At 41.4% G+C, this 19,077-nt stretch overlaps 1 protein-coding gene across 1 annotated transcript in view; it reads right to left on the bottom strand.

Annotated features, from left to right (window-relative positions):
• rims2a (regulating synaptic membrane exocytosis 2a) overlaps positions 1-19,077 on the bottom strand; it is a 1,407,304-nt gene that overhangs the window by 621,333 nt on the left and 766,894 nt on the right. Inside the window, 2 exon segments of the mRNA XM_041189340.1 lie at positions 10,026-10,975; positions 13,474-13,488. Coding sequence (XP_041045274.1) covers positions 10,026-10,975; positions 13,474-13,488 — 965 coding nt within the window.

The raw sequence follows: 19,077 nt of genomic DNA, 5'->3' as shown, positions 1-19,077 counted from the left end.
GTATTCCCATGGGTCTGCTGCCCTCGTCCTTCTAGATGGTAATGGTTGTGGGTTTAGAAGGTGCTGTCTAAGGAGCATTGGTGCATTTCTGCAGTGTATCTTGTAGATGGTACACACTGCTGCTACTGTGTATCAGTGGCCGAGGGAGTGAACGTTTGTGGAAAGGGTGCTTTGTCCTGGATGGTGTCAAGCTTCTTGAGTGTTGTTGGACCTGCATTCATTCAGGTAAGTGTAGAGTATTCCATCACACTCCTGACTTGTGCATTGTAGGTGCTGGACAGGCTTTTGAGAATCAAGAGGTGAATTATTTGCCACAGGTATCCTAACCTCTGACCTGCTTTTGTAGTCACAATATTTATATGGCTACTCCAGTTCAGTTTTGGGTCAATGGTAATGCCCAGGATGTTGATACTGGGGGATTCAGCAATGGTAATGCCATTGAAAGTCAAGAGATGATGGTTAGATTCACTCTTGTTGGAGATGGTCATTGCCTGGCACTTGTATGGCATGACTGTTACTTGCCACTTGTCAGCCCATGCCTGGATGTTGTCCAAATCGTACTGCATTTGGATGTGCACTGCTTCAGTATCTGAGGAGTTTCGAAAGGTGCTGAACATTGTGCAATTATCAGCGAACATCCCACTTCTCACCTCATGATGGAAGGAAGGTCATTGATGAAGCAGCTGAAGATGGTTGGGCTGAGGACAGTACCCTGAGGAACTCCTGTAGTGATGTCCTGGAGCTGAGATGACTGACCTCCACCAACTACAGCCGTCTTCCTTTGTGCTAGGTATGACTCCAACCAGCAGAGACTTTTCCCCCTGATTTCCAATGACACCAGTTTTGCTAGGGCTGCTTAATGCCACATTCAGTCAAATGCAGCCTTGGTGTCATGGGCAGTCACTCTCACCTCACCTTAGGAGTTCAGCTCTTTTGTCCATGTTTGAACCAAGGCTGTAATGAGGTCAGGAGCTGATTGGCCTTGGTGGAACCCAAATTGAGTGTCACTGAGCAGGTCATTGCTAAGCAAGTGCCGTTGTTGATGACCCCTTTCATCATTTTACTGATGATCAAGAGAAGACTGATGGGGCGGTAACTAGCCAGGTTGCATTTGTCCTGCTTTTTGTTTACAGGGCATAGCTGAGCAATTTTACACATTGCTGGATAGTTGCCAGTGTTGTAGCTGTACAGGAACAGCTTGGCTAGGGGCGCGGTGAGTTCTGGAGCACAAGTCTTCAGTACTATTGCCAGAATATTGTCATGGCCGATAGCCTTTGCAATATCCAGTGCCTTCAGCCATTTCTTGATATCATGCGGAGTGAATCGAATTGGCTGAAGACTGGCATCTGTGATGCTGGGCACCTCTGGAGGAGGCCAAGATGGATCATTTCTGGCTGAAGATTCTATCAAATGCTTCAGCGTTATCTTTTCCGCTGACTTGCAAATTGTCATGATCTGAAGTTTTCTTAAATCCCCTGCTCTTTAAATTGAAAAAAAAACAAGCTGCAGCTGTCACTGAGAGTTTAAAAAAAACTGTACAGGCCTATTTTATTGACAGGCATAGGATAGAAAAAAAAGTAGCATCTAGCTGTTAATAGTATAGTAAATATATTGTCAAGATACAGAGGTGAAAGGCAATGTTTAATTAAATACCCAGAGCACTTTTAAAGAGGGACACCTGCCGTCTGATGGTGGCAGGGGTCCCCAGTGGAGGGCTCTCTACGTGAGAGTCCTCCCCCTTTCCATCGGGGATCTGGCATGGAGGGTTTTCCATGCATCAGTCCATTACAATCGTAGGTTACTGTGCTTCACAGACTCCCAGGCTACTTGTATTTTCTGTGGCCTTGAGTAGTCCATGTTAGATGTGTATATAGATGTGATAGATTGCATTCCCTTTTTAGTTTTTTGCGGGGTTTGCTCCTTAAGCTTTGGTTGCACTTCAGCCCCACTGTCCTGGTGTTTGGTCTCCCGGTGCAGAGATGGGGGCAAGCAGGGAGGACCACTTTGTAAGCGTGCTTCTGGGCCTGGCCAAGCTGGCCATTAACAAGTCAAGTGAGCAGGAGGTTGAGGGGGTCATCTGGCCTGACTGTCTGTCCCTCTTCTGTGGCTATGGTTGTGGCTGGGTTTCCTTGGAGAGGGAGATGTGGTTTCCGCTGGCACACTTCAGGCTTTTTGCAGCTGGTGGACACTGCGGGGGCTGCAGTGCATTATCAGTCCCCAAAATGACACTCTCATTTAATTATATACGGTTGCTTTAAATTTTCTTTCAATTACAGTGCACTTTAAAGGGCTATCAGTTGGTTCAGGCAGCTTTTCTTTATTGGTTAATAAGTTTTAATTTCCACTGGTACTCAAAAGAATATAAAGAGGGACACCTGCCATCCAATGGTGGCGGGTATCCCCAGTGGAGGGCTCTCTGTGGGAGTCCTCTCCCTTTCCATTGGGGATCTGGTGAGGAGAGTGTTGCATGCAGCAGTCCAGTACAATCGTAGGTTACGATACTTCAAGGACTCCCAGGCCACCTGTATTTTCTTTGACCTTGAGGAGTCCATGCATATATAGGTTGTGATAGAGTATACTCCTTAGTTTTTTGCCGGCATTGCTCCTTAAATTTTGGCTGCATTTCAGCCCCACGCTCCTCAGCTTTGGTCACCTGGAGCAAAGGGGCAAGGGGAGATGGAAAGGCAGAGGACCTCCTCGTACGCCTGCTCCTGGGCCTAGCCAAGCTGGCCCTTAACAGGTCCAGGCAGCCAGGGGACGAGGGGGTGTTGTCCAGCCTAAACTGTCTGCCCCTCTTCCGTGGCTACATTCATGGCTGGGTGCCCCTGGAGAGGGAGCATGGGGTGTCTGCTAGCATGCTTGAGACCTTCCGCAGCCGGTGGGCACGGAGTGGGGGGCAGGCTGGATTGCTTCTTCATGCTCCCAAAATGACATTTTAATTTAGTTCATTTAAAATTCTGCTTTTTGTTACAGTGTCATTAAAGGGGCTATTTGACTAATTGTCTGATTTAATTGAGTCATTTGTAAATTATTAACTCTTATTTTATTGGTGTACTCAAAAGAGTACAAAAAGGGACACCCCCTTTAAGGGGCTATCACTTTAATTTGATTTGTTAGCTTGTTAATTAGTCTATTTTACTTTTTGATATCAAAAGAGTAGAGAGAGAGACTGTGCAGGGGCTGGAGTGCTTCATTAGCCTCCAAAACAATATTTTAATTCAATTAGATTCCTTTAGAGTTTTGTTTCTAATGCAGTGTCCCTTTAAGCGGCTGTCACTTTTTTAATTGGTTTGTTTAATTCAGCAATTTGTTAATTGTTTTAATTTGCTGGTGTATTCAAAAGAGTATAAAGAGGGACAGAAGGGGTCGTCCGGCCTGACTGTCTACCTCTCTTCCGTGTCTACATTTGCGGCCAGGTGCCCCTGAAGTGGGAACACGCAGTATCCACTGGCATGCTTGAGACCTTGGGCACCATGGGGGTTGAAGTGCTCATCAACCCCCAGAACAATATTTTAATTTGGTTTAGCTAGAAAGACTCCTTTAAGTTTTTTCCTTAGTTATAGTGCCTTTAAGGCACTGTCAATTTGTTTAAGTTAGTTAATGTGTTTATTTGTCCATTTGTTTAATGGATATACTCAAAAGAGTATAAAAAGGGATGGCTAGGACACTGGATTGATTGATTGGTAGGGTAGGAGGCAGGGAAACAAGAGAAACTGTTAGTTTTATAAGTTTTCTTTAGAGTTATGTTCTGTAACAGAGCCCCTTTAGGAGATTAATCACTTTGATTTGATGTGTTAATTTGCCCATCTCTTTATTGTTGAGCTCAAAAGAGTATAAAGAGGGACACCCCCTTTAAATTTACCCCATTGTCATCTTTTGATGGGAAATGCATGCTGGTGTCCTTGCTTGAAAAGTAATGAGGGAGCAAATTGCCTGCTAGTGACCAAGTTACCTCTTATTTTTTTTAAATAGCATCTAAAATCACCAGGTTCCCTAATGTAGTAGCACAAAAGGAGCAGGCAATTTGTTTTCAAACATTAGATGACATAAACCAATACCTCAAATACAAAGAGGATCCACTTGTCAGCTATGATGATGATAATTTGATATGGTAATTTATTAATTAGCCTATTTTATTTTTCGGTACCAAAAGAGTATAAAAGGAGACTGCATGGGGGCTGCAGTGCTTCATAAGCCCCCAAAACAATATTTTAATTTAATTAGACAAATTTCTTTTGGAACTTTATCTCAGTTACATTGCCCCTTGAAAGGCCTGTCAATTTGCTTAATTGGTTTATTTAATTTGTTAATTATTTTAATTTATTGGTGTACCTAAATGAGGATAGAAAGGCAGAGATTGACATCTGCCCTGACTGTCTGCCCCTCTTCTATGGCTATGTTCGTGGTCAGGTGTACTTGCAGATGGAGCACACAGTGTCCACTGGTACATTTGAGGCCTTTGGCAACCAGTGGGCACCGTGGGGGCTGGAGTGTATCATTAGCCCCAAAATGATGTTTTGATTCAGTTAGATAAGATTCCTTTAAATTTGTATTCTTTAATACAATAGTCCTTAGGGGCTATCAACAGATTTAATTGGCTTTTTTTAAATTGATTATTTGGTTAATTTGTTAAATCGGTACTCAAAAGAGAATAAGAGGAAGGCTGGATCATTGGGTTAGCAAGTAAAGGGCAGACATATGCAATGCTGCATTCTGTAAATAAAACGATTATGAAGAAAAGGATTGGCATCCAGTTTCACCATCTGGCCTGGGATCTAATTAATATTGGTTGTTGAGTTTCAAATTGAACTCCTTGATGACATTACACTGAGGATTACCACTTTGTCATGATGAATGCTTGGCTGAGTTTCAAAAGCTAACAATTCCACAGCAGTGGGTTCTGAATTCACAGTTTGGGACTGACAGCTTAAAGAGGCTATTAAGGGATCAGCTGCATTTAATGTGAGGTTCGGAATATAAATTTGTTTGTTTTTATAAGAGGTTAACCACTTTCAGAGAGTTGACATTTTTGAATGGGCTTTATGAATGGGAGCTTTTTCACTTTCAAGTGTGCAGGAGTGAGAGCTGTATTAGATTGTTAAAAGTTTTTTTCATCGACACATGGCTCCTGAGGTATGCCCATGGTGGATATTGGGTAAGTAGTTATGGAGTTGGCATGGAGGATATGGGGGTCATGATGGGGAGGGGTTTGGGGGGCATGCGTTGGAACATATGAGAGGCCATGGGGAATGGGAGGGGGAGGGTCAGAGGCTTAACAACTTCTAGAACAATGAGGATTAGAACCCAGAAGACTACAGCAAACCAGACTGTCTCAACATTTGCCCGCCCCTATGGCCAGCTACACTCTGCTTTTCAGATCATCGGGCCCAACTCTATTATGCATCCACACCTCCCACCCTCAAGTGTATTTTGGGATCCTTTATACCGAGGCAAGTGCAGAGATTTGGGAAATTTCCGGACTTGAGTTATGCACCTCAGTGGCCAAAATCCGGCCCTAAATCTCACTGAAATCAATGAGCAATAATAAGGAGAAGTCAGCATTGCGAATGCATCAAATTCGAGTGAAATGTGGCTGTAATTCTTTGGATATTGAGTTCAGAAGCACGAAACATATGTTTCACATATATATATATAAATGTAGACAATGTAAATACTATCAGAACATTCAAGCACAAGAGTGGGGGTAAATGCCAACATGAACTGGTTGGGCTGAATGGCCTGTTTTCATATTGTAACTTATGTGTGTCATCTATTTATGTGGTTAACTGATGTTTGATGAGTAGTTGAAGTTATCAGTCATTACTTTCAGTAAGAGGGTAATAACTGATCTCAGAATATTGCAAACTGTAGAGTTTTACACGACCACTGTAAAACGTAGCATTTTAGTATCTGATTCTTTCTAAAAATCAGCAAAATAAACCTTTTAATTGAAAAAGATTTAATGTATGGTTGCAAATTGATTCTGTGAATTTTATGGTATTTAGTTCTATCAAGCTTAATTTTATAGCACCTGCAAGTAACACTTGTGAGGAACAAACTTGTTATTCAGCGCCAATCTAACTGAACAGTAGAAATGATCAAGAATCTAATTGTCAGAAGACACATACATGGTCACAGATTTTAACGTTTGACTCAGACATGATTCATCATCATCGCTGACAAGTGGATCTTCTTTGTATTTGAGGTGTTGGTTTATGTCATCTAATGCTTGAAAACAAATTGCTACTACATTAGGGAACCTGGTGATTTTAGATTCCATTTAGAAAAGTTAAGCGGTAGCTTGGTCACTAGCAGGTAATTTGCCCCCTCATTACTTTTCAAGCAAGGACACCAGCATGTATTTTCCATCAAAAGATGACAATGGGATAAATTCACTGACCTGAAGGGAACATGGTTGGAGTATCAGTGCTACAGTGTGGTTCCTATTTGCAGCCTACATCCTTCCTTCAAATGCAAGTCCCTGTTGGAATTCTAGGATGAGTGAATTATACATCATTATGTATCGCATTGGACACCTCAAACCTCAAGGTATGAATAGGAAAATGAACGCAGAATGACTTAGCCTATTGTAAAACCATTTATGTTGGCAATCTCAAGTTAAAGAGGTAATTAATTCATCTTTGCACACACACCCATTATATACACATACATAAACATTATGAAAAGCTGGCAGTATTATACTGAACTCCACAATCACTAATGCTCTTTTTGGAGGAGCAGATTAATAACTAGCAAGTAAGGTCATAAGAGATGCCAACAAAATCCAGTTTGAGAGGCCTAACCTACATAAAGTACAATTCCTTCACTGGTTTAATAAGATATAATTGTAGTGTGTTATAACATTTCCACTTATACACTTATGTTGCTATGATGGTGAACATTCCAATTTTCTTGAGATAAGCAGCTTGTTGACGTAGGTGCGACTAAGCCTCAGATTTCCGTTTCTGTCCCAGAGCACCTCTCCTTCCCAGTATTATATCAATTTTCTTCCCTGAATATCTAGGTTTAGTTAGTCATTCAAGGATTTGCTGTGTTACAGCAAATTCGGCTCTTAATAAGAGCAAAGGCACTTACTACTCAGATTTCATGGTTAGCATTTTACTTTCACCCTTTCACTCTCTATCCCTGAAACTGTTCAGCTGATTTATCAGCTTTTAGTGCTTCTTAAATCAATGTCAAAATATAATTTAAAAGAAATGCTTTTGTTTCCCTGAAACAACCACTCGCCACCTTGGTCAAGATATGTCTGTATGTCAAACCAGGAAAAACGATGCTCCTAGATGGAGGGGAGGGGGTGGTGGGCATCAGCAATTCTAATATAACCAAAGCCATGCAGATTTTTTTTATTCATTCAGGGATGTGAGCATTGCTGGCAAGACCAGCATTTACTTGCCCTCCATAATTGCCCTTGAGAAAGTGATGATGCGCTGCCTACTTGAACCAATACAGTCAGTGTGATGAAGGTATTTTCACATTGCTGTTAGACAGGGTGTTCTAGAACTTTGGACCAGCGACAATGAAAAAATAGTGATATATTAATGAAGTCAGGAAGGTGTATGACTCGAAGGGAACCTTGTGAGTGGTGGTGTGAATGGGTGTTGGTGTGTGGCTTGGAGGGGAACTTGGTGGTGGTGTTCCTATGCATCTGCTGCCCTTATCCTTCTAGGTGGTAGAGGTCGTTGGTTTGGAAGGTGCTGTCAAAGGAGCCTTGGTGAATTGATGTATTATATCTTGTAGATGGCACACACTGCACACTGCTGCCACTATGTGTCCATGGTAGAGGGAGTGAACATTTAAGCTGCTGGATGGGGTGCCAGTAAGAGGAATAAAGTTGGTGACTCGGGAAAGTAATTCGTGGCAAGGATTGGAGACAACAGCTTTGGTTTTTCCAATACTTAATTACAAGAAATTTCTGCTAATCAAAAGCTGGATGTTGGACAAGCAAGTACAGGCAGTTGATGGATGGACAGAGGTGGTGGCGAGATGGAGCTTGGTGTCATCAGTGTACATGTGGAGCTCGACATTGTTTGGTATTAATGCAGGGACTGATACTTCACTTTTTGTCATAACCAGCAGGATGTCCACATGAATAGACTTGAGATAAGTGGGTGGGACTGTACTTACTAGCAAATCAAAGATAGCTGAAGTGCAGGCATGCAGAATTGTTCAGTTCTACGTTATCTATATTTGACATTCTACAAACTGAAAATATAACCCCACATTAAAACAAAATATTGGGGCATACTAAATATGCTATGACTTTACATTTTAGAGTGGCCCATATCATTGTACGGCCTTAGTGTTCTGTAGCCAGGCATACAGGAGTGACAGGTTCTATATGTCTCAGTTAAGTGCACGTGACAATAAGTTTCTTTTGAACATTGCCTCTGACAATCAGCGTAGCATTTAAAAAGGTGTCATGTTATTCAAATAGCTAGGCCACAAGCTTTCCATTCATAATGAGAATTACTTCTGAATTAATTCTGAATCCAATTATTTAAATAGTAGAAAGAGCATTTTCAAAGTTAACCTGTTACCTGTAAATGCTGTCATCTCCTACTTCCCCTTCTCTTGAAGAACTCTGTCCTTGCTGCGATATGGTATTTCACATGGACATTATTCATTTGTGAGCTGAGATGATCTATGTTAGCAGGCTATTAAATTGTGAAGCCCTTGAACTAAACCTCATCTTGACCTCATCTGACACCAGTGTACTTTCGGCTGGAAACCAACAGTCCCAACTGTTAGCCTAGCTGGGATCAGCTAACTCAATGCAAACTAATGATGGGACCTTGACCTACCTGCCTATATGGATCATCTATCTGATGGATACATTCATCCAGCTGCATTATCTTCTGTAGAATTCACAAGACTATAGAATGCATGTATTTAACAACAGCAAAATGATAATGATTATAGATAATCTGGGAAAATAGATAGCAATGCAGAATTCAAGAGATCAGTTCTGCAATTGAATTTTGCAATTGAAAATAAAACAAGGAATTCGAGAAAAGAAATCTTTACTCCAAGAAAAAATGGAATTCCATCTCCAAATTTGCCCTTCTTCACTGAAAAACATTAGCTTCTATTGGGATTTGGTTCATGGGTGCCAACTACACAATGACACCTTCCCCAAGTTTCTAGAATCATAGAATAACACAAAGGATGTCCTTTGGCTCATTGAGTCTACACTGGGTCTTTCAAAGTATAATTTAGTTAGTCCCACTTTCATACTTATTCCCTATATCTTATAACTTTCAATATTTATTTAATTATTTTTTGAAAGCTATGATTGAATCTGTTTCCACCACCCTACCGGTCAATGTATTCCAAATCCTAATCACTCATTGCATAAGAGGTTTTTCCTTATGTTCCCTCTGGTTATTGACCGTGCAGCTGTTGAAAACAGTTTCTCCTTGTTTACTCTATCTGAACCCTTCATGATTGTCAACACCACTATCCAATTTCCTCTTAACCTCTCTGCTCTAAGAACAACCCCAACTTCTCCAGTCATCTGTGTAACTCCTCATTCCTGGAAGTAAATGTCTTATGTCCCCTCTTCAAAGTCTCCATTTCCTTTATAAGGCTCTAATAACTCTAGTCTTCATCTGAGAACTTAGATAGTCACTGTTCATCTGAGAATTTAACAGTCTCAGTAAGCCATTAGACACCGAGGCACCATGACTGAGCCCAATCCTGGGCTCACCTCAAATCCACACCACATTTTCCAGAAGCAGTCATTGGATAATGATCAGCAAAGAGCAGCATGAGTAAATTTTCAACTCTTAGCCCATAAGTATTGATGCTAATCATAGTCCCATTACTGTTCTCCAGATGAGCTACAGGATTGGTAAAGATCAAATTTGTGAGTATCCTGATCTAAATACTTAAATGCCACTACTTTTATTTAAATTGAAAACTTTGGACAACTATTAAACAATGTGAACCTAACTAAAACTTGATAATCCAATTTAAAAACTGGAACAAAGTCTGTTAATGCTTACCTTTTTCACTGACACTTTCACTCTCAATCTCTACATCATCACAGCTGGTATATTCTGGAGTAGAAGCAAGCTCTTCCTCTGAGCTACTCAATGAGACTTGGCGTGTTTTACCTCCTTTCTTTGTTTTATGTGGCTTGGGTGGTGGTGGCCTTACCGATTCAGATTGGTCTGAGCTGAGTGAGTCATTTCGTAGCATGGTTTCCATCTTCTCCCGTTTTGTTTTCTTAACAGCAGAACTTGGATCCAAGTGATGTTGTTGCCGCAATGAATCTGATCGACGCATATCACTCCTATCAAAGGGGATTGGGCTTCGCCTAGGTGTCGGTGGACTGTGATTTGGGGTCCTTTGCCAACTAGAACTAGGCCCTTGCATGTCTTGTGTTCTTTCCATAGAATACGAACGTTGACTTTGTACAGGGATTCTACGGTCACATGCAGAGCGTTGTCTTGACTGCCTTTCCATTCTATGCATTGAAACTTGTGCATCATCCACCTCTGTATAAGCCAAAGACACATCACTGTGTCTTCGTTCATGACGAGCCCTTGATACTTCAGCATGCATCCGCATTTGCTCCTCGTATGGTTGAGGTTTGACAGGGTAACGAGCCAAATTTGGATCACTACGATAACGCGTTTGGTACTCCTCCTCTCGCCTCTGTCTTTCATATTCATCCCTGGTTTGTACATCAATATCCTCATCTACAAAATCTTTGAACTCTTGAGACCTTCTTCGACTTCTACGACTGGAGTCCCTACTTTCTCTGTACTCAATATGTTCAGAGTCATCATAGATCCGTGACCCACGCAGGGATCGTTTGTCACGATCTGCATATTCTGTAGGTGATCTTTGCATTGCACTTTCCAAAAGTGCATACTGTGACGGATCTGCTCTCTCGTCCCTCTGGTCGTATTTTCGATTGTGTTCCCTGGATGTTGATGGGCTCCTTTTTCTGGATGGAAATAAACAAAAAAAAAATCAATCAGGGTTGCGTTTCCAACAACAATGTATTAGAATTAAAATATTTTAACCAATGCTTTCCCATGTACTAGAAATTGTGAAGACAGTCAAGCATTAATTGGACTATTGCGTAGCCATCATAAATGCAAAACATTCTAGCATTTTTATTTGTTTGCCATTAATCTTAAATTGAGCGGAGAGTGAAGCTAAACATGGCACTGAAGCACTTCAACGCCAAATCATTTAACTACTCATCACAAAACACTGCAATGAACAGCAAAGTAATTAAAGTCCATGAAGTATCCTTCTACTGCCTTAGTTGTACACTTGAAAATTATAACCATTTTTATGTATTTTTTTTGCTAAACATACTACCTGGTTTTACCTTCCTATTTGCCATTGCACATCTGCGCAATAGAGAGCATTCTGTCCAGAAGAATGCATCAAATCCAAGCTGGCAAGCACTTTTCTTTAATCTCCCCAGGCTTAGCAAAATTACATTCAAAAGCTTCCAATAATTGCAGCCTTGCCGAGCTTGCATGCAGAATTATTCTCCCTATATATTGAGATACCAACCACATTAACAAATTGGAATCAGTAGAGCCATCTCAAAACAAGAAAGTGGGACTTCAGACCCACCAACCCAACTTTGATAGTTGATGACCTACAGTGGAGACTTCTGGGAGGAGCATTGAGGAGTTTTACAATTTAATGCTGTTATCATGTGCTGTATATAGCTGGAGGTCAAGTAAGATTTTACCCTCTAAGGAGGATTATGGTACTTAGCTGATTACTGACTCGCAGTTATGCGTGTAAAATGCAGGATTGCCGATAACATTTTCCTCTGTACCACAGAAATGATTATTTTACTCCGAATCTTACATTCAGATTGAAGCAAATCCCCCATTTATAATAGCTTTCATTAACCTCTACCCACAACCTGCAATCGCGAAATTATATCCAATTGTGATATTAAAATACCATGCAGGACACTGGTTATTAAAAAGGCAATACAAATTGTTTGAAACTATAGCACAAACAATAAGAATGTAACCTTGAGCTTATAACATATAGTGTGCTCTCTCCACATTTTCTGCCTTCCAAAGAAACCTCATAGGATATTTTGTTTATTCTGTAGATTCAGTATGAAAACCAATATACTGATTTATATCTTTGCACTGACATATTGCTTAAAATAACGTGGAAAATGTCTTTTTCATTGCAAACAGCTAAGCAGTCAATTCTCTCATTGACTGATGTAGTTGTAACTCTAGCCTAGCCAATTTGGAAGGTGTTTCAATTTAGTCACTCATTACAGCTCATCAGAAGGGCTTGCTGCTGCTGTCTCTGACAGAGCAAGAATTAACTGTTGCTGTGGAGGAATTGAATAGCAGATAATGTGGAAAACTGCAGGGACTCTCGCCTCATTGAATCTAAAATAAAGGGAGGGACAGAAATATCTGCCATCCTGATGACAAAATGCTGCTAAATGGAGCCTACCAGCAGTTACCAAAAAAGCACAACTGAAGATTTACATTGTGATCCAAATTATATAATCACATCATTTGGATCTGAATGTGTCAATACAGATGTGTTGATTGTAGGATTAGAAGATGTTATACATTTGGCATGCAAGTTCATTTTTTTAAGTTTCAAAACTTTCCAATGACAGTTTCAATTGCATTGCAATACAGGCCAATCTTAAGACTTTGAAATGAAAGAAAAACAAGTTGGATAGAGGCATAGATTACAAAAGTAGTGAGGTCATGTTGGAGTTGCATAGATCCTTGGTGCAGCCACAGCTGGAGTACTGAGTGCAGTTCTGGTCGCCACATAAAAGGAAGGATGTGATTGCACTGAGGGGGTGCAGAGGAGATTCACCAGGATGTTGCCTGGGATGAAACATTTCAGTTATGATGAGAGGTTGGATAGACTTGGGTGGTTTTCGTTGGAGCAGAGAAGACTGAGAGGTGACCTGATCGAGGTGTACAAGATTATGAGGGGAATGGACAGGGTGGATAGGGAGCAGCTGTTCCCCTTAGTTGAAGGGTCAGTCACAAGGGGGCATAAGTTCAAGGTGAGGGGCAGGAGGTTTAGGGGGATATGAGGAAAAACTTTTTTACCCAGAGGGTGGTGACGGTCTGGAATGCACTGCCTGGGAGGGTGGTGGAGGCGGGTTGCCTCACATCCTTTAAAAAGTAGCTGGATGAGCACTTGGCATGTCATAACATTCAAGGCTATGGGCCAAGTGCTGGTAAATGGGATTAGGTAGGTAGGTCAGGTGTTTCTCACGTGTTAGTGCAGACTCGATGGGCCGAAGGCTCTCTTCTACAATGTGATTCTGTGATTCTGTGGATGGCTGTTTTACTGATGATTCAATTGGTAAGGACATTAGTCATGGTCCTTCTACTGCCTCTGCTAGAAAGCATAAGCACAAAGTGAGGACAGCATCAACAGCCTGTGTTTCCCTTCCTTTCACTGTCCAAAAACCTGTCAGCACTCACCCTTTAGGCTCACACAGAATAATGGTTAGTTGGACAAAGAACTGGAGGTGGCACCCATGAAGCTAAATTAAAACCTGAGAAAAGCCGGGCAGAAAAGCTATTAATCCAGAGTTGGCAAGCTCAGTAGTGTGCTTGAGCCAGAATGATGAAAACTGTTGTTTGTTCACGTGTGTATGTGCTCTTTGCAGTGTTTGGTGCTGGCTGAGCCGAGTATGAGGATGGCATTTACAGCAATTAACAGTCTTGCATTGTTCCTGTGAGAGTTTGTTGAATTTTCTTTGCCTGAAAATTTTCTCCCCTTGCCAAAGGTTTAGAGTTCTTGTTGGGGTACAGTTCAACAAATGCTGGGCATCTTCTCAAATGGTCATTTTTTTTATATATAAGTGAAGGCAATGAATGTTATCAAATATTCTCACATGACACTGACACACACACAATTTTCCTGTCCTTTATTTAGGGACACGGAGTCCACCTCAAAAGTAACACCTCACTCACCACTGGGATGAAGCACCAGCAGTGGAAGCTTCAAAGCCCTGAGATTATGCTACCTCCATTCCCAAGATGCTAACAGTACCACAATACAGCCAAGCATCACTGGCATCCCGAGCTGTGTTATCACCTTGGAGCTACAGCAGAATAGGTTTAAAAACAGCACAGAGAAGCTCATGGAATAATCACAGTGGCAAAAACAAGCAATTGCTCTAACTATACTTGTACAGTTAAACCACTTCAATATGAACACAAGAATAATTCAGCCCTTTTTCAGCCTGTTCTGCTTTTCAATTAGATCATGGTTGATCTGCACCTTAACTTCAAATGGCCATCTTGGTTCTGCAACAGTTAATACCATTGCCTCACAAGAGATCTTTCAATCTCAATTTTTACATTTTCAACAAGCCTACCCTCAACAGCATTTTTAGGTAAAAAATTCCAGATTTCCACTGCCCAATGTGTGAAGAAGTATTTCCTCAGATGACCTGTGATTGTTATGTCTCATTGTCCTGGGCTCTCCACCTGAGAAGACAGTTTCTATTTGCCCCTTCAACTCCTTTAATGATCTTAAATACCTCAATTTTGTAACCTTAATCTTTTATATTTAAGGGAATAAAGCTTAGGCTATGCAGGGTCTGTTCTCATAATTTAACCCTTTTAGACTTGGTACCATTCTGGTAAATCTGTGCTGCATCCCATTCAAAGCCAATTCCTGTGATGCGATGCCAAGAACTGAATAAAGTGCTCTAGGTACAGTCTAACCAAAGCTTTACACAACTGTAGCATAACTTCCAGCCCTTTGTAACTCTTTCGAGTACAAACCCGTTTCCATCTGTTTCAGATGAAGTTACATTGTTTCATAGTTTGCCATTGTGAGATTTGAACTCTTGATCTTGGGGTTACAAACCCAGTACCATAACCACTTGGCTATTTAGGCCAAGCTTCCAGCCCTTTGTATTCTAGCCCTGCTGAGATAAAAGGCTAACATTCCATTAGCCATTTTAATTACTTTTTGTGTCTGCCCAGTAATTTTTAGTGATTTCTGAACTTGGTCATTTAAATGTCTCTGCTCCTCCATGGTTTCTAGCTTCTCACTATTAAGAAAATACTCTGAGTCCAGTTCTTTCTTGAGTCCAAAGTGGATGATCTCTCACTTCCTCACAGTGAACTGCAGCTGTCACTGTTTTACCAAATCAATTAATCTCTCAATGTTCAGTCATACCTAGCACAAAGGAGGATGGTTGTGGTTGTTGGAGGTCAGTCATCTCAATTCCAGGACATCACTGCAGGAGTTCCTCAGGGTAGTGTCCTGACCTTCCTTCCATCATAAAGTCAGAAGTGGGGATGTTTGCTGATGATTGCACAATATTCAGCACCATTTGCGACTTCTCAGATACTGAAGCAGTCCATGCACAAATGCAGCAAGACTTGGACAATATCCAGGCTTGGGCTAACAAGTAGCAAGTAACATTCATGCCACATAAGTGCCAAGCAATGACCATCTCCAACAAGAGAGAATCTAACCATTTCCCCTCGACATTCATTGGCATTACCATCGCTGAATCCCCACTATCAACATCCATTGAACAGAAGCTGAACTGGACTAGCCATATAAATACTGTGGCTACAAGACCAGGTCAGAATCTAAGAATCCTGCAGCAAGTAACTCACCTCCTGACTTCCCAAAATCTGTCCACTATTTACAAGGCACAGGGCAGGAATGTGATGGAATACTCTCCACATGCCTGGATGGGTGCAGCTCCAACAATACTCAAGAAGGTTGACACCATCCAAGAAAAAGCAGCCTGCTTGATTGGCACCCTATTCACAAACATTCGCTCCTTCCACCACTGACGCTCAGTGGCAGCAGTGTACCACCTGCAAGATGCATTGCAGGAACTCACCAAGGCTCCTTAGACAGCACCTCCCAAACCCATGACCGTTACCAACTAGAAGGACAAGGACAGCAGACACATAGGAAAGCCACCACTTGGAAGTTCCCCTCCAAGCCACTTGCCATACTGACTTGGAAATATATTGTCATTCCTTCACGGTCGCTGGGTCAAAATCCTGGAACTCCTCCCTAACAGCACTGTGGGTGTACCTACATCACATGGATTGCAACAGTTAAAGAAGGCAGCTCATCACCAACTTCTCAAGAGCAATTAGGGATAGTCAATAAATGCTGGCCTAGGTAGTGACATCTACATCCCATAAATAAATTTTAAAAAGTTGTCACTTTACTATGCAATCTACATACAAACATACACATTAGGAGCAGGACTAGGCTATTTGGCCCCTCGAGCCTGCTCCACCATTTGATAAGATCATGGTTGATCCGATTGTGGCCTCAACTCTACTTTCCTGTCGGTCCCTATATCATTTCACACTTGTTGATCAAGAATCTATCTAACTCAGCCTTAAAAATATTCAATGAGCCCAGCCTCCATTGTTCTCTGGAGAACAGAATTCCACAGACTAACAACCCCCTGAGAGAGAAAAAAAAATCTTCCCATCTTCGTCTTAAATAGGGGATCCTTATTTTTAAACAGTGTATCGTCCTTTCAGCATTCACCCTGTCAAGTCCCCTCAGGGTCTGATATGTTTCAATAAGATCATCTCTCAATCTTCTAAACTCCAGTAGATATGGGCCCAACTTATCCAACCTTTCCCCCTAAGATAACCACTTCATCCCAAGAATCAGTCAAGTGAACCTTTTCTGTACTGCTTCTAATGCAATTATGTCTTTTCTTAAGTAAAGAGGCCAAAACTGTACACAGTATTCTAGATGTGGTTTCATCAATGTCCTGTACAACCAGAGCCAAAGTTCCCTACTTTTAGGGCAGAATTTCACCCTTGTCAGGTGGGCTCGGCGGGGGCAGGGGGGAGGGGAAGGGGGTAGTCGGTTTCCCGACTACCCCACTCGATTGGGGCCGGAAGGTGATTTCACATTGGCGGGCCAATTAAGGACCGTCCAGCATGAAACATGAGCAGCAGCTGTGTGGGCAGGGGGGGGTGCGCAAGTGCGAGAGGGGCCAGCATGAACTTTGTGCATGTGCATGCTTGTAAATCTCCCTGAGGCAGATAAACAATTTCAAAAAAAAATAAATAGATCTTATAAGCGTTAAACATGTCCCCTCATCTGACTCTGTCATATGAGCAGGGACAATGTTACTAATTAAATTTTAAAACTTGTATTTTTTTATTTGCTTTTGGAAACCACATCCCGCCCTGTGGATGAGGTTTCCAAAAAAGTACAAAGGCCACTTGGCTTTTTCGCCTGCCTGCCAAGTAAGGTTGGATGGGCAGTGAAAAATTTCTTTTAGTTAACTTTTTAATAGCCTTAATAGTCCTTTTGTCGGCAGGCCTACTGCCAACTGCGGCACATGTCCGCCGACCAAAATATTGCGCGTCATTTTACACCCAGTTGGGTCAGGCATGCACCCACCCAAGGAGCTAAAAATTTTGCCCTTATACTCCATTCCCCTTGCAATAAACAACAACATTTTATTTGCCTTCCAAATCACTTGCTGTACCTGTATACTAACTTTTTGTGATTCATGTACCAGGACAACCAGATTTCTCTCTACCGCAGGGTTCTGCAATCTCTCTCCATTTAGATAATATGCTGTTTTTCTATTCTTCCTAACAAAGTGGACAAGATCACATTTTCCTACATTATACTTCATCTTTTTGCCTACTCACTCAATCTATCTATATTCCTTTGTAGGCTCCTTATGTCCCTTTCACAAGTCACTTTCCTTTGTGTCAAAAGCAAATTTAGCAACCAAACATTTGGCCCTTTCATCCAAATCATTTATACAAATCGTAAATGGTTGAGGCCTCAGCACTGATCCATCTAGCATTCCCCAAATAACAGCTTGTTAACCTGAAAATAACCCATTATATTTATTCTCTACTTTTTGTTAGATAACCAATCCTCTATCCGTGCTAATGTGTTACCCCCTACACCATGAACCTTTATTTTGTGTAGTAACCTTTGATGTGCTACCTTATCAAATGTCTTTTGGAAATCCAAATACACCGCATCTACAAGTTCCCCTTTATCCATAGATAAAAACAAAAAAACTGCGGATGCTGGAAATCCAAAACAAAAACAGAATTACCTGGAAAAACTCAGCAGGTCTGGCAGCATCGGCGGAGAAGAAAAGAGTTGACGTTTCGAGTCCTCATGACCCTTCTTCTCCGCCGATGCTGCCAGACCTGCTGAGTTTTTCCAGGTAATTCTGTTTTTGTTTTCCCCTTTATCCATGTTGCTTGTTACTTCTTCAAAGAACTCTAACAAATTAGTCAAACACGATTTCCCTTTCATAAAACCGTGTTGACTCTGCCTGATTCCATTAAGATTTTCTAAGTGCCCTGTTATAACCTTAATAATAGATTGTGGCATTTCCCCTATGACAGATGTTAAGCTAACTGGCCTGTAGTTTCCTAATTTGCTATCATCTAACTTGATGTCATCAGCAAATTTGGATATATGGCTCTTTATTGCTTCATCAAAGTCGTTCATGAATATATTGCAAAAATAAGGGGTCCGTCCAAATCACTGGTGGCCACTACTCATCACATCCTGCCAATTTAAGTACCCATTTAAATGAGTTTTGCAGTACATGGTATGGAAAGAAATGATATATGGCCTACTCTTTTCCCCTGCCCCCTAACCAATTCTCTCTCTCCTTTCAGGTACTATGCCCTAGGAGGGCAATGGCAACCATGGACCTCCATGTCTTACTCTGGAGGTGTGGGTCATCTTCGTTATGATACATTCATCCAGTTTGCGAGGCTGTATAGAAAGACTGTTCTTTGTCTAACGCGATCTATTTTCCCATTGATCTTTCCCACCAGCATCATATTTTCCAAATCATGATTTATTATTACACGCCCAAGAAATTCTAATTGTCTTCCTGATCTTGGTCAGCAGAGTTCTTTTGGTCTCAGATTTTACTAGCACCTCTTCATTGGCTATGTGTCTGGTCCAAGATATCTTCATTATTTGCCTCAAAGACCACAACACTGCAGCCTTATTTCCCTACCCATGTTAAAAGTTGCCTCCAATTCCATGTGCTCTCATTTTTGT

This window comes from Carcharodon carcharias, chromosome 6 (genome assembly GCF_017639515.1).
Source record: "Carcharodon carcharias isolate sCarCar2 chromosome 6, sCarCar2.pri, whole genome shotgun sequence".
Taxonomy (NCBI): domain Eukaryota; kingdom Metazoa; phylum Chordata; class Chondrichthyes; order Lamniformes; family Lamnidae; genus Carcharodon; species Carcharodon carcharias.
Note: the sequence above shows the minus strand (reverse complement) of the source record. Positions and strands in the feature narration are given on the sequence as shown.